The sequence below is a fragment of the Cavia porcellus genome, unplaced genomic scaffold (genome assembly GCF_034190915.1).
Source record: "Cavia porcellus strain 051 isolate PalLab524CR breed Dunkin Hartley unplaced genomic scaffold, mCavPor4.1 scaffold_1, whole genome shotgun sequence".
Lineage (NCBI taxonomy): Eukaryota > Metazoa > Chordata > Mammalia > Rodentia > Caviidae > Cavia > Cavia porcellus.
The window spans coordinates 164,777,776-164,794,786 of record NW_026947484.1 but is presented as its reverse complement, the minus strand read 5'-3'; the positions used below and the strand labels follow the sequence as shown (position 1 = coordinate 164,794,786).

The window sequence follows — 17,011 nt, the reverse complement described above, 5'->3', positions numbered from 1 at the left end:
AAATATTAATGTATAACAATACCTTATCACTTTACTTCTTTAGTTTTTCAGTATTTGAAATTTTAGAAATGATCTCTCTCTCTTTTTTTTTTTTTTTTTTTTGTCTTTTTCGTTCTTACCGGTACCGGGGATCGAACTCACGACTGCCTGCTTGCAAGGCAGGGGCTTATGCAGCTGAGCTAAATCCCCAGCCCCCTCGATCTCTCATTTTAAGACAAACTGAGGTTATGTTTAAGTTCATATCCCTAATATAACAGGAAGTTTTATCAAAACTGATTATCTTTGTACCAGCTTATTTAATGAGAATATTTATTTGTCTCTGAAAAATAATGAATATGCATTTCTTTTTATTAGAGAGTACAGGTAATGTTATACACCCAATATAATTTTTAAATTTACTTTACTGTCAATTTCTAAACTGGATTCCTTTATTTTCACATTCAGAATCATCCTGGGTCTTCAAAGTTTTAAATATAAAACTCCAGATTTGACTCGCTCCTGAATATAAAGGTTTAGAGTTAACTAAGAAGCCAACACTTCTCGAACACCCCTGCTACCCTCTCCCAGCCAAGATGCCAAGAGTGAGGTCGCAGTAAGAAAGGCTCTAAGACTAGCAGCAGCACTCCGTTTACTGTTTGTTACCTTTCTGTGTTCTACTGCCCATTCAGCAACACGCCTACACCATACCATGGTCTGAACGTGCTACTTACTGTGGTGTGGTGAGAGATACTGCTGACAATGTTGAGGTTCTTAAGCAGTTGAGGAGAACCACTATACTGTCCAGAGATCTGCTTCCTAACTTCAGCTGCCACAGTTCTACAACAAAAAGAAAACATATTATCTACATTTAAAAATTTACTAATAATTGTATTTAAAATTAAAGGAATTTAAGTATATTAAAGCTTCATTTTAAAGGTATCAGTATATTAACAAGACCATAAATGCATAAAGTATTTCAAGAAATAATTTTCTAACTTAAAATTACATTAAAACTACATTAAAATTACCCCTCCCTGGTAAGCGGTGGTGGTCTGGCAAACTGCGGCTGTTCCAGGGGGAGAACTAGCAGCAGCTCTTGAGATCCACGCCACGTTGGAACTTAGGATGCTGTGAAACTAAACAACCAGCCTGCCTCCTTGCTAAGCAATAGTGAACCTACTGATGCTGATGCGCAACCTAGAACCAAATATCCCATTCCCCTATTCCCTTTCTCCCCCCGCCCATTAGCAAATGGGAACCAGAGATCTGAGTGTCTCCTGGAAGGTTGACATAGCAAATAAGGGGGACTTCCTTCTACCATCTCTTTGAAGGCCAATATTTTTATTACTGTTTTGCTCTTTTCTGATTAATGGTACTGCTCTATTCAATATTCTGTTTTAATAAGTTCTATTGTGTCCTATATTTCATTTCATTTTTATATACGTGATTGAAAGAACAACCAAATCTACTGTGATACCTATTTCTGTTATCCCGGTAACCTTCTGTGAAGTTCCATACCAATTTCACTGTACGATCTTAGTTGGCTTTATTCTGTCTTGTTCTGTTGTATACTTTCAAAATAAAATCAAATAAAAAAAAAACATAACTCAATCCTGATACAGGATAAAAGTTAACAGCCAATTTAAATAAGGCTTTTCTTACCATATTAAAGTAGAAGCTATAAAAAGATACGTATATATAATTTTAAAGATACAAAGTTAATTCTAAAATATTTTATAAACAAATCAACATATGTACAATAAAAGAAAAAACAGCAACCTCCTTTCTAATATTACTAGCTCCTCATTCCTGCCCCAGAAAACTCTCCTCTACTTAATAAAAATGCCTTTGTACCCCAGCACTAATAAGCTTTCCGTACCCTGACTCTATTATCTCTCCAGTCTTCCAAATTCCTGTGCATGCACATGAACTGCTCTCTCGATTGCTTTTTGCCTCTTATATGGACCAACCCAATCTTAACTGGTTTTAAAGGTAAAGACTCAAATGCCGTCATTTTCACGGAGACTTCTTGACTCATTACAGCTAAAAACTGTATTACACTTCTTTAAAAACTTACAACATTTATCAAATCTTGCTTGTACTTTCCTATTTATTTTTGCATGTTTCCTGTATGCTGTACAGAATGTTTATACCCTGTAAATATAAATAACACTATTTCTGAACTTACAAACTGAGTAACCACAAAGGCATTGCTATAACTTAACAGATAAATCTCTCTTTCTTTTTTTTTTTTTTTTGTCTTTTTCCTTTTTATCGGTACCAGGGATCGAACTCACGACTGCCTGCTTGCAAGGCAGGCGCTTATGCCACTGAGCTAAATCCCCAGCCCCAACAGATAAATCTCTAACTGAAAAACCAATTACAGTTCAAATTAAACTTCAATTAAGAGTGCAGAAGTCCCCAGATTTCAAAGTAGTTGTTGACCGTAGGGGCATAGTAGGATTCTCAAATAAACTTAAATAAAAAAGCTTTCTAAACAAAAAAATATTTTAGACATTCAAAGAACTTACAGCTCATAAATCTCCATATACCTCATATTCTACAAAACTACAAAACATTCAGTGAGCAATACATTCTGCACCTGGGTAACTCTGTACACTAGTATCAGTCAGTTTTTTTAAACAGATGATATTAACTAAAGTACAGACTAAAGACCACTCTGTAGATTCCTCATGTCAATAATTTCCACCTATGATGATCAAGCAATCACATCTTTTTATAAAATCTATCTTCTATTAACACATAACCTAGCAATCACATCTTTTTATAAAATCTATCTTCTGTTAACACATAACACATAAACCAGCTTGACGACAGCTCTGTTTTGGACTGCTCTCAAGTTAATGGTTAAATCCAAAGCCATAAACATCTTGATCCCATTAGAATTCTTCGTTCAGCTTCAAAATATCTCATTTCTCAAAAATTACCCAGACTCAGGGTTAGGGATTTAGCTCAGTGGCATAAGCGCCTGCCTTGCAAGCAGGCAGTCATGAGTTCGATCCCTGATACCGATAAAAAGGAGAAAGACAAAAAAAAAAAAAAAAAAAAAATTTTTTACCCAGACTCAGTGTCTTCCCCCAATTCCTCACTTTAGTACTCTTCTTTCTTTCACTTTCAATCATTCCACTCACATTTACTGCCCATTATCATGAGCTGAATATGTCATTAGTACTTTTTTGGTTCAACAGTAAAAGACTTTTAAGGTTCAAGATACTGAATCAGCTCAAATTTTCTTTACAGAAGACTTGAGATAATTTAGATTACGTTTTAAAAGGCTAAATCATTATTCTCCCCCTCCCTTGATTTTTTTAAGAGAGGGATACAATGTGGGCTGGCCTCAAACTATGAATTCTAGGCTTGCCTCAAACTCACGGGATTCCTCCTGCCTCAGCATTCCTAGTGTAGGGATTACAGGTATTTACCCAGCCTAAATTATTATTCATAACTGCCAAAACTTCAAAGCACGAAGCTGTCCTTCAATGAGTGAAAGGATGAACAAGCATATATGTATGTAGATATAACCATGCACTGAAATATTCAGTGGTTAAAAATAAAAAAAGCTAAACAAGCGACGTAAAACTATGTCAAGTATAGAAGCAAATGTAATCTGTGGGCTCTAGTTAGGAACAATGGATGTGAATGTCCATCATAACAAATGTAGTACTCTAACATGGGATGTTAATAACAGGAGAAACAGGGTATTCTGGAACAGTCAATTTCCACGTATTTTTCTGTAAACCTAAATCTGCTCACCAAAAAAGCCTAATGAACACACATGAACACACACATACACACAGGGTTAACTGGTACAGACATGGTAGAAAAACAAAAGCATCAAGAGAACAGTTTTAAGAGCTGAAAGCTGGCTAGGAATGAAATTTCTGAAGAGGACTGATTGAGAAGAAGCAAAAGGCAAACTATAGAACCTATTTGTGAGAAGACATGAACATTCTGCTCTGTGAAGAGTTCAATTAGGCCTCTAATTCTGTCTAATGTGGGTATTGATAATTATGTTTAGCACTAGTTTTGGGGGTTAGTTTTGTGTTGTTTTGTTTGAGACATGGTCTCACTACGTCGATTAGGCTTGAACTCACTATATAGGGCAGGCTGGTCAGAGAGTCTTCCTGCTTCAGCCTCCCAAATGGTGCGATTACAGGCTCATTATGATGTTTAAAGTCTTCACACGCTGATTCTTTTGTCAAAACTGAAATAAGAATGCAAAACAAAAAGCCTCTAAAATGAGAGACGCCCAGAACAAATATTCTGTGTCTAAATCAATGCTACTCAACTTTATCTATCAATCTCAGCATTACCTCAGTGTCTCTGGGGCCAAACTTCATGAAATGCAAACTGTTGTATTTCATATTTCATCAAATTCTAGATATCATTAATTACAGAGATATGACATTACTGCATAAATAGCTAAGAAAGAAAACCCTGCCAATCAGCCATCATACCACCAATTAACTGATGATTCCAGATGTTAACATTTTAAAATGAGAAGCTAAATGAAATAGTTACTTCAAAAAGAGATTCTTTGTTTAGTAACAGACAAAAAGATAATCCTCATTACAAATGTCTACATAACATAATGTCCCAAAAGAGCTTTCAATAGTAAAAATTTGAAAATAAAATGCAATAATGCAACAAGAACCTTTTGCAAACTGAGCTATTAATAGCAATAAAAACACTTGCAACTTGGACAAGAGATGTAATACACTAATATCTCTGAAAAGAAGATATGAAAAGACTATGGAAAGGGAATGGGGAAATCTTGAAAAGGCTCATGAAAACACTATGGAAAGGGAATGGGGAAATCTTCCAAAAACCAAGATCGCTTAACCACACTATGATTCCAAGAATGCAAGAAAGAAATATGATAAATAAATGTAAGTCCTGATCTGAGTTATAAGTATTTGCCAAGAATTACTTATGCTGAATCCGAGCGATTGTTCATCATAAAGCAAAACAATTCTTTTTTACTTCTAAAAAGCTATTAACTGCAAAGAGGAAAAAAAATAGGTCGAAATTCTGCAGTTATTTATGCTACTAATTATGACATGAAAAACCTTCCTCCTGGCCACATCCATTTATGTTTCCATCAACTCTCCATTTTCATAAGCTCCACTATGGGAAAAAGACCAATAAAAAAAACCACAAAAACAAAACTGTGATTTAAGGAAGAAATCTTTAAAGCAAACTACATAAAAAGAATATGTGCATGCCATTAAAATCTCAAAGCTCCCAAAAAGAAAACTAAAAATAGAAATGTAAAAACAAAAGGGAAAGGGGCTGGAGGTTTAGCTCAGCGGCATAAGCACCTGCCTTGCAAGCAGGTGGTCGTGAGTTCGATCCCCGGTACCGATAAAAATGAAAAAGACCAAAAAAAAAAAAAAAAAAAAAAAAACAAACAAAAGGGAAGAGGCTGGGGATTTAGCTCAGTGGCATAAGCACCTGCCTTGCAAGCAGGCAGTCGTGAGTTCGATCCCTGGTACCAATAAAAACGAAAAAGACAAAAAAAAAAAAAAAAAAAGGGAAATCTTCCTTCTATTTCCAATCTCCAGGCCTATACCTTAAATATATCACTCAATATTTTCCTGGAAAGGTATTTATACATCCACACACACATAAGAAATCCGTATTTTTCCATGTGCACGAATGATATAAAATAGTAAACTCTCCTTAATACCTTACATTATACACATTTCAATGTATCTTGGAAATCTTTCCATATCAGCACACAAAAATAGTCACCCTACTACTATCAGGTCCAGTGGTTCATTCCTGTAATCTCAGCCACTGGGGAGCCACTAAAGGAATCAAATTCGAGCCAGCCTAGCAACTGAGCAAGACTCTGTCTCAAACTGAAATAATAAGAGCTGGGATACAGCTCGGTGGCAGAGCACTTGCCTAGCTCAGGCAAGGCCAGCAGTTCCATTTCCAGTTCTGCAGAAACAGTAACAGCTGCATTTGTCAAGCACTCGCCATGTGCCACCTTCTGCGTAAAGTACTGTGTGTCACACCTAATCTCTCTGCAGGAAAATGCTATGCAGCAAGGACTACGCAGCCAAATCCCCAAGCCTGTGCTACAGACAGACCACCTGGTCAGTCGTCTGGTAGGAACTGGGTGCACTGCAGGTGTGCAGCATGCAACTGAAACTTCCTCTGTAATGACAGCCATCGCCTTCAAGTAAGAACTCAACTGTGATCCGCACATTCACGAGATCTATAGGCATCGAGGTCTCATTCCTTGTGACACCTAAAGACCTCAGTGGAGCTGAGGCAAAGATGCTAGTGCAGGAGAAAGTAACTACACATCACAAACACAACACTAACTAAAAAAGAAACTAATCTCCCCATCCATGTAAAACCTGTCTTCACAAAACTTGTCACTGCTTCCAAAAAGGCTAAGAGACTCCTGCTACACCACGAGGATGTTGAAGCCCCTATTATGGTCACTAACTGAGGAACACAGCCAAGATCAGGAACGCAGTCCAGCAAGCCTCTCCACTACTTCCCTTTTATCTGCTGCGGAGTCCACTCTATGGATAAACTGGAACACACTCAGCCAGCTTCTACTGGTGAACATTAAGGCTGTTGTAGATTTTGCAAAGATTATCCCTAAATGCAAGCTCCAGAAGGGTAGGAATTCTCGTCTGAATGGAGAATTACGGGCCAATTTTATCTTTGGGGCGGGGGGGGGGGGCGGGGGGGCTTTCCCTGTTTCCAAATTTTCTGTAACAACGTTCTATTTTTGGTTTATTCGAGACACTGTCTCACTATGTGGCTCAGGCTGGCCTTGAACTCACTGTGTACCACAAACTGGCCTCGAACTTGCAGTCCTCCTGCCTCAGCCACCCAGGTGCTGGGATTACAGGAGCGCACCACTACACCTGCTAACAGCGTACTATTTTGTACTGAGGGGTAAAAAAAGGTATTTTTAAATAAATTTCAAAAATGAATTCACTTGCTTAACTCTATGAAAGGCAAGCAAGATTTGAATTCAGCTCTGTGTAACTCTTTCCATGGAGTAAGTTTCCAAAACAAATGGTTCTAGCTAAACTTTATGTAAATGATTTCTCTATTTTCCAAAACCCAGCTTACAAGGTTAGTTAAAGATACCCAGTGAAAACTATCCACTGCTTATACTAACAGAATACAAACATAATCACTACCACCTCTGTTACAATCGGTTTCCTACATTTTGATAGATGGCTAAAGGAAACAGATTTGAGGCATTATTTTTGTATCACTTGGAAGGTGGCCTAGTTAAAGTCCTTAGGAACACAGACAACTAGACCAAATATCCACTAAAGGCTAAAAAAAACTAAAAAGTACATGGGTGGATATGTGAAATAAAAGAACAGAAGTAATTTCTACACAATACATGTAGCATTTAAACATGACTTCTCTTCTGAGGGGGCTATGTCATGTCTCCTATAGCCCACTTGACACTATTTTAGGGTAACATTCAGGTCAAAGATTTATAAAGCGCTGTCTTAAGGAGTCTTGGGTGCCTCTAACCCAATGATCAACAGCACTTCACTATTTCCAATTCCTCAGCTGACAAATGGTAATGACATCTTCAGAACACACAGTAAATTTTAACTACAGGGGGAAAAAACTTAAAAACGCAGCATCAATAAATATTAACAATAACCCAAAATTAGTAACAAAAACCTAAGCCTGCTACTGTAATATTAATCCACCTAGAGACCATAATGCTATGTAAAAAAAAATCAGACACATTAGTTTAAATAAGGTGTGGCTTCTCTTGTATGAGAAGCCTAAAGTATTAGTAAACTAAAAAGCAAAATAAAAAATAGCTCAAAGGAAAAAGTGAGAGAGATTGTTTGCAAATGGGGAAAGGACAGAGGATTTTTAAAAACCTTTCAAAATATATACATATATATATAAAATACCTCCACACAATGAATATAATCAAGTACTACAAATATGTACTAATCAAAAAAAAATTTTTTTTTGGTACTGGGGATCAAACTCATAACTTACGCTTGCAAAGCAGGCGCTTATGCCACTGAGCTAACTCCCTGGCCAAAATTAACATTTTAAAAAGCTAATCTGCCCCCAAAGAGATTTTTATGTTTAGTTTCACCCTAATTCATAAAAAATAAAGGCAGAATCTTATTACCCATAAACATAGAAATTTATCCTGGTGTAAATTACATAGTTCCTAAGTCCTATTTAATTCTGTTTACTTTAATACTTGTCAAATCTCCATCCTCTCCTTCCCTGTCTTACAGCATCTGCCTCCCTTTGATCAGGACAACAGCAAGCTACCTGCTCCCACTCCTGGTCAGCAGTACACTGAGGCTCCAGTCAGTGAAGCAGAGGAAAAAGAAAGAAAGTAAAGGTGTTCAGACCATAAAAGACAAAATAAAACTGTCTTTACATATAGACAAGTTAGACCATATACAGGGAAGTTCAAAGGAACCCATGAAAAACTAACAGAACAAACAAGTTTGGCAAAGCCCGAGGATGTTAGCTTAACTTTCAAAAATCAATAGTATTCAAATATACTAATAACAGACCAATTTTTAAAATTCCATTTATGAAAATATCAAAGAATATTTAGAAATTTAGCAAAATAAATCCAAGACCAAAATACTGAAAATTTCAAAACCTTGCTGAAAGAAGTTAAACAAGACCCCAAATAAATAAGCAGATGCTCCATTTTCATTTTCTTTCTTTTTTCTTTTTTCTTTTTGTCTTTTTGAGACAGCGTCTCGCTATGCAGTTCAGGCTGGCCTTGAGCTCACTTTGTAGCCCAGGCTGGTCCTGAACTCAATGATCCTCCTACCTCAGCCTATGGAGTGCTGGGATTACAGGCGTCAGCCACTATGCCCGGCTTAGATGCTCCATTTTCTATGGACTAAAAGACTCAGTACTACTCAGAGGGCAAATACTACTCAGGCTGCTCCACAGCTTCAAGGCAACAGCTTCAAAAATTCCAAAAGGATTACTGCAGAATCTAGCAAGCTTTGTATTGATATTGATCCTAAAACATCTTCAGGAATACCAAAAAATCCAAACTACCAAAACGATTTTGAAATAAAAGAACTGGAAGACTCACACTTCATTCTAAACATACTATAAAGCAACAGTAATCAGAACAGTGTGAAACTGGTATGAAAATAGACCTACAGATCAATGAAACAAATTTCAATATCAAGAAATATGTGCCTACATTTTATACCCAACTGATTTTTTCTTTTTTAGAAAAGTTCAATACATATATATTGTGTAAGGATCAACTCAGTATAATTATGATTTCCGTCTCCTTAAACAAACCCTTCCTTATGCTGAGAAACTTTGCATTCCTCTCATCTGGTTCTACAGACCAAGAAATCAGCTGCTGGAGTTGGAAAGGAAGAAACAAAACTTCAGGATGCCCAAGTGATAAAGGTGTCCTAATCAAAGAAACCTGCGAATAAGTTTTTAAAATTCTGGTTAGCAAAGCATAGCTGGATATAAAACTATTACGCCTAAGAACAGATCTCAAGATATTCAAGAATATTACAGAGAAAACTATAAAGCTTCACTGTATATTTTTAAAGACCTATATACAGAAACATACCATGCATCATTGATTGGAAACTATCAAAAGGCTATCATTTCTCCCCCAAACTGACACATAGATTCAATACAATCTCAATCAAATTCTAACAGGGTTTTGATTCTGTCAGGCTTGCTTTCTTATAATTTTTGGTGGGTTTTAAATTTCCATGGAAAATGAAAGGGCTAAGAGCAGCCAAGCTATTTTTCTAAAGCTGGTGTACTAAATCCCAAAGCTGGCTAATCTTTAGATCATCAGTAGCTGGAACAAAGATGCTTAACAGATCAATGGACCAAAATGCTACTTTAGAAGAGTTTGGCACTACCAGGTAAACTGGATACTAAATAAAATCAGTGTGATATACAATAAAACACCCATGGTCTAGCAACTACACAGCTAAGTACAACCCTAGCTCAGTGCTAGAGCAGCCAGCTGTTTGTCATCACTGAAAGCTCTAGAAGGTTCACCATCACTGCTCTAGAGAAACTCAGGGACATGAATGCTAGCAATGTTGACAGGAATATTCTTTTTCTGTTGAGTTCACAACCTTGTGCTTGCTAGGCAGGCATTTGAGCCACTGAGCTAAATCCCCAACCCTGCCTTTGGGGGGGGGGGGGGTGCAGGAATAAATTTACAACCATGCACTTGCCAGGCAGGTGCTTATGCTACTCAGCTATATCCTCAGTGATACTCAGCTATATCCTATGGAATATTCTTCCCAATTGGAAGAATAATCCAAATGTTCCTCTACTGCGGGACAGATAAAATTGTTGTGTTTTCATATAGTGAAATACTGTACAACAGTGAAAATGAATAAACTTTCACTACAATACCATGACTGAATCTCACAAATACTATGTTCAAAAGCACAAGACAGCAAAGCATACAAACACACAATACTCCCTTCAGAATAGCAAGAAAGAATACTGCTTATGAATGATTTTACAGGTGGCAAGCCTTAAGAACAAAGACTTGGTTACACCAAAAGTCAGGATGGTGGACTGGTCATCTGAAGAAGGGGCCAGACTTCGAAGACAGAACCATCCCAAAGAAACAGCAGTAAAACTGCCGCAGAGCTGGAAATAAGCGCAGCATCTGTAGGAGCACAGGGAACGCGCCAGGTTGCTTGGAGGACAGTGAGCTGCAGGGTTAGTCAACAAGACCACGATCTGGTTAGACCATGACACAGCAAGTCTGTGCTCCACACTCAAAGAAATCACTCTGTGCTTGGGGCTGGGGGTTTAGCTCAGCAGCATAAGCACCTGCCTTGCAAGCATGCAGTCATGAGTTCGATCCCCAGTGCCAAAAAAAAAAAAAAGAATGCTATGACACAGCTGTGCCTGTGCCGTGGGGACACTCTACACCAGGTCTGAACTTGAGGGTAGACCAGCTGTAACTCCACTGCAGTCACCTGTTACAGGAATGAAACACATGCCCAGGTGGCAAAGTAGCTTCATTCAAGCAGCTCTTGTGCGTCCAGTACCCTCAAGACACTGCTAGATACTAGAGGTGGAAAATCACGACTCAGACCTGGCATTAAAGAATCTTAGCAGTATAAAAATGACCAAGAGGCCAGGCACAATGGTGCATGCCTGTAACATAATAGGACTACCTGAGGGCTGAGGCAGGAAGATACCAAGTTTGAGACAGCCTAGGCATCTTAGCAAGACCCTGCCTCAAAAATAAAAAAGAAATAAACTTTTTAAGAGGAGAATGAAAACATATTCTTTCCCTGCAAATAAGACCTAGCATAAAAAAAATAAACCTTGAAAACTAGAGAACAAAAATTCATCATATTCTCTTGTTCAGTGCACACTCAGTAGGGCAGGTAAGGCAAAGACAGGCTCATGGGGCTTGGCTGGCACTTTTGATCTCTAGCTGTCAAGGCTGATTATTTTCTAGCTAGGTCGTATTTCTGGTGAAGCACATTAGTTCAGTGCTCCCTGGGTTAAATCCTCACTACCAGAAAAAAAAGTGGGGCACATGAGCAAGCAGAAGAAAAGTAACTCAGGAAACCAGTAATAAGAGGGGAAAAAGTCAAAGGGTTCTATAGTTTGGGCATATAAAAGGTAAACACAGCCACACAGCCCAAGGATTCACAAAGAGGAGAACCACCAGGACCTAGTCACATGGCTATACCACCTACACAGAAGGTGACCAGAAAAGAAAGAGGGAGAATTAACTGGGTGGCTAAAAATACGATGGTGCTGTTTTATGATGAAAAAGGCATAATAAGTCTTGTGGCTTACAGAACAGGTCCACAAAAAGGATTAAAGATATTAAAAAGGAAAAGGGAAAGTAGAGAAATCAAGGTTCTAAGGGAAGAGGCAAGGAATGGGTTTCGAAGTATAGTAACACAAATCAGCTTTAGGGACAAAAGACTCCTCCAGCCCAAGGCAAAGATGGTTGAATAACGTGCTGAGACAGCAGTATGCTTAGATTAAAATAAAGGACTCGCATTAGACTCGAACTTTTCAGTCAAGGATGAAGTACAGAAACAAGAGTAGTAGGCGAAATTATACACAGGAAACCTCACCTAAGTTAAGACATTAATACAGGTCCACCTTGAATGGTTCCAGTCTCCTCCTAACAGTGCTGTGCTCCTGAAGAAAAGTAGATTAGCTATTCAGCCTGAGGAATTAGTGCGACACAGGCTGGGTCTGCAGCTCAGTGGAAGAAGAGTCTTTGTCTACTATGCACAAGACCCTGGGCTCAACTCCTTAGCATCACACACATAAAATAGAATTCGTGAGATGAACCCAACAGAAGATCAGGGAAATGTATGCATCCAAAGAGAGAAAATAGGCCACCCTGAAGCAGTTAGTAATACTTGGAAGTTTGAAGGGAACAAGCAGATTCTGCAGTCTGAAAGGTAGGTTTTATGCAGCCAGTGTCATTAACAAACACAAGGCTGAAAGCACTGAGATGTTAAGCCTCTCTCCAAGAAATCTTACTGATTTGACACTTTACTCATACCTAAAGATCTAACAAAAACCCTCCACTAAATTCTGCTTCTTTAAATAACAGCTGACCAATGAAAACATCATTTTTAGACTGTTGAGAGGCACTGTTCAAAAACTTAGAGGTACCCTGAAAAATATGTTGTAGAAAATACAATCAAATAAAAAGTATGATATTTGAAATCAGAGGCCCAGGGTTTAAGTCTCAACTTACACAAATAATACCTCTTCTTCTAGCCCTTAATTCCACCTAGAAAATCATAGTAATAATAATTGCAAATTAAAAGGAATAACAGCAGTTGTTAAGGATTTTTCACTGCTAACGTTCCCTGTACAGATGTTTCACATGTATTAACTTGCTTAATTTTTACATTAATTTTAGAGAAGATTTTATCCCCATTTTTCTTATGAAAAAAACCAAGGCTCATTTTAGATCAGCTGCTGAGTTTCAGCTATTATGTGAATGTATTATGTATTATAGGTGAAATTCAGCCTGTGCATTCTGACCCTGGAGCCTATATATATTTACTATAGTTTCCTCCTTTGAGGGTAAAATGTGTTTTAGTGCACACATGCTCATCCTCCTGCTGAATATCAACAGGTAAAACCCAATAATCCAAACAAAATTTCAAATCATTCACCTACAGATATTCAACACTTCACAGATACACAGACCCTGTCCTCAAAAATCAGAGTGCTCAGACAGCAAAAGGTGAGTATTCGGTATGAAAATACTCACACTGCTCTTCAGTAAGACATGAATAAAGGGCTTTCAGAGATCACCAAATCAGTCAAAAGAATAACAGCACAAAATTCAAAGAGTTCTTTTTAAAAAGTCAGAAAGAGATCAATATAATTCTTTTTAAAGTAAAGCTTTCTAAACAATCATGAACTTAAAAAAAAAAAAGTTTTCAGAAAACAAGAGGCTTTTTGGAAAGCAACAGATTTCCTATACTTCCCATCACAGAACTCTCTTCGGAAAAGTTTCTAAACCACATTGCTATCGTAATAAAAATAGCTGCTATTTACTAAACACTTACTACACACAGAACACTATTGTGAGCACTTCAGAGGTGCTGACTTCTTCACTCCTCACAGCATTGTGAAGTCGGCCCCACTACTGCCCCCTACTCTTGGAGAAATGAAACAAAATGGACCAAGTTTTCACCGGAGCCGCCAGGCCCTCAAGCTCGCTTTACCTCCAGGATTTGAGCCAAGCTTCCTCTAGTGGGAAACAGAAGGAAAACGGGAGCTGATTCAGACTCATTCAATTGTACTTGCTAACAGAAAAGTGCTTTGCCTCTCGCAAGCACTCAGTCATTCCTGGATCTGGCGCGGTGCTGTCCTGCTCTTCCTCCTGGCCAAGCCTTTAGCTCTCCCTCCTTAGATGGCCTCCTCTGCTCCCCTGGCTTCAGTCACCACCTACCTGCTGCCAACTCCCCAATCTCCAGCCCAGGCGCGTCTGGTGCTTTCCATTCACTCCAATAACCAGTGATTCCTAAGCCCCTCAGCATCAACACGGCCATAACGCACTCACTTCCCTCCAGGCTCATCTTCTCCTGCGGCAGCCCCTCATCCAGCCACCTCAGCTTCCCCACCACCACATCCCCTCCAGGTCCCGGCTCAGAGCAGAGCTCTGCCCTCACTTTAGAACGCTTCGGTCTATCCTGCACAACTAATTAACCCTTTCCCTCTTCCTTGGGGCCGATCCCATTTGACAAACCCACAGTGGAGGGCAGGCTCCGTAGAGACCGCATCTGTCCTGTGGACTTAGCACACAGTGTTCAGAGACAAACTTCAGTTCTATTAAAGAGAAATTAACATCAAAGATGTGTCACTGTATCATTTAAAATGGCATTACTTCAGGGGGGAAAAAAAGCAATTTCCCATCCCAACTCTGTACTGTCAGAAGCGTTGGGGAGTAGCCAGGGTGGCCGTGCACCTTACACTGTGAGCCACCTACTACTGCTCTGTCCCATTTCTCAGGTGAGGAAACCGGCAATGGAGGGGATTTCGACAACATGCTCAAGGCGCCAAGTTAGAAAATAACAGAATTTAAGCTCGTTTCAGAGTTTGACACAGCCTTTGCTCTCCACTGGCTCTAAGGAGGAAACGTGTTGTAAATAAATATTAAAAAAACAAGAGGCACAAAGCTGAAATGAAAAAGGTGTCAAAAGTTAAAGCACGGGAAGACGGGGCGTCTAAAAACTCAACAGACTCAGCGCCACAGAAACACGGTGGCTTCCAACAGACATGTATGTCACGTTTTCTTTCTTAGGGTACCATAATTCGAAGAAACGGGGTTTCGTCGAAAGCAGCACGGTCCCGTGCCTTTCACTCAAGCACCAACACTTAGGGCCCGCCGCCCGATGGGAGACCAGGCTCCTGCCCACGCCGCCCGACTGGCGCTGGGGGTGTCGGCCCCGCCGCTTCCGGCCCGCGGACCCTGCCCCGGGCCCCCAAGGCCCCTCGCCGGACCCTAGGTCCCTCGCCCCCACCCCCGGCCGTCCTCCCCGACCAGGGCCGCGGGCCTGCCCGCCGGGCCGCGCCCTCCCCCCGTCCCCGCAGCTGCCTCGTGGGGCCCACGCCGCCCGGGACCGAGCGCCGGCGCGGGGTGGCGCCCAGAGCGCGGGCGGCGGGGACACAAAGACTCCAGGCCGCGCTGCGCCCGCCCCCGCCAGCTGCCGCTCCCGCTCGGCCCGGCCGCCCGCTAGGCCGCGCGGGCCCACACCCCGCCGCCTCCGGGCCCTGGGCCCCACACCCACCCCGCCGCCCCCGAACCCCGCGCCGGACCTGCTGATCTTCTGGGCGAAGGCGCGGCGCTCGGCCATGGCGCGGCGTCCGCGGTGCCTCCGCCTCCCGGTCCCTCCGTCCCTCCCTCCGCCTTCCCCGGCCCTCCGCGTCCCCGGGTTCCGCCCGCCGCGCGCCTCAGGACCGGGCTGGGCCGGTGCCCGCCCGGCCGCCGTAAAGCTCCGCGGAGGCGCGCGCACGGGGCGGGGGCGCCCGGGGGGAGGGGAGGGGCGGGGCTCAAGGAAAGGGGGGAGGGGAGGCCGGAGGGGGAGGGGCCGCGCCTTTGAGGGGGGACCCCCGCCCCGTGCCCTTCCCCCCGGACCTCTTCGTCCCTGCCGAAGGAAGCAGCCCCGAGGCCCGGGACGCTCCGGGACAAGGCCTTCTCCGAGGTCACACCCAGAGCCCAGCCCTGTTCTCAGGACGCTCGCCGAGCCCCTCGCTCCTTTATGGCACGGATACAGATGTGGTGCCGCGTCCTCGCCGCGCTGCCCTTCTGCCAAGCTCCTGCCTTCCCATTCTGCATGACCAGCTATGCACTTGGGTCGCCTCCCAGCACGTTTTCTGATGACTGAGAGGATGAACCTCGGTGTGTCGTGGTACCTTTTTCTAAAATACTGCAGGAATTGGGTCTAGGGTGTGAAGCTGTGATTGTTTGCAGGGTGTCCTTGCAAAACTTGTGGCCTGTGGCCCTAAGGTCGCTGCCCAGTCACACACAGTCACGGGAGAGGCTGGAGCTCACCTCTCTAATTTCTAGTCCAGGGCTCTGCTCTGGGTGGGAGACAGCTTGTTTGCTCCGCAGTACTCATTCCAGTAGCGCACTGGTTTTAAAACACTTGTTTCAGAGGGGGAAAGAGAATCTTCCAAAAAGGAGGTGTGTTTAGTGTCTGGGTGTAGAGCCCTGTCAGACAGTGCAAAGGTAAGCTAAATACAGCCCTGCTTTTAGCCAGTGTGAATTCATCAACAATGATAAAACAGCTACTCAAAGAACTCCAGTCCGAGACTTCACATTGTAACTGACCTTTGAGACCCTCCACCTCAGTATTCTGCCCTTGCTTTGCTCTGTGACCTTGGGCATCCTGCTTCTAAGGGTGCTGGGAGGATTCACTGTGCTAATGCAAACCAAGTTCTTAGACAGGCACATGGTGAGCGCTGATGGATTCGTTGCTGTTTGTTTTATTGCCATTACATTATCACTATTCATCCTGCACTTCAGCTTCTCCCGTGTGCTTGATAGCCTTGAATCATTGCTCTGCTTTCGTGCTCTGGCCAGATGTCCTTGGCCTTTATCTCCGCTTGCAAGCATCTTTTCAGTAGTCTCTTAGAGACTGACCACATTTTGCTTTGAATGGCTCTTTGTGTACATTACTCACTGGCTGCCAAAGTGTCTGAAAGGACATTGCATGCACTGTGACGCTCCCTGGAAGCATTTCCAGCAGGAAAAGGACCAGCAGGACAAGGCCTTACATTGGGTGGACAGAGTTGAGACTACTCCGAGCCGAGAAGGTGGCGTCGGCACTGAGAGAGAGCTGCTGTCACTGCCTGAGTCGGAAGTGGGGCCTCGAAGGACAGAGCTGTGGGAGTACAACTGTTTGGCTGATCAGTATCCAGGCTCCCATGGCACCCCTGACACACACGTGATCCACGGTCCTTCTCAAGGGGGACTGCCTCATCTCTAGTCTCAAGA

At 41.8% G+C, this 17,011-nt stretch overlaps 1 protein-coding gene across 12 annotated transcripts in view; it reads right to left on the bottom strand.

Moving 5' to 3' along the window:
- Positions 1-15,606, bottom strand: part of Dock7 (dedicator of cytokinesis 7) — a 187,927-nt gene extending 172,321 nt beyond the window's left edge. For all 12 annotated transcript variants that reach the window (XM_063259552.1, XM_063259559.1, XM_063259570.1 and 9 more), the window contains exons 1-2: positions 15,331-15,606; positions 711-816 (exon numbers count right to left, since the gene is read on the bottom strand). In XM_063259552.1, coding sequence (XP_063115622.1) covers positions 711-816; positions 15,331-15,368 — 144 coding nt within the window. In that variant the 5' untranslated portion in view covers positions 15,369-15,606. The remainder of the gene's footprint in view (positions 1-710; positions 817-15,330) is intronic.
- Between the last annotated feature and the right edge of the window lie 1,405 nt (positions 15,607-17,011).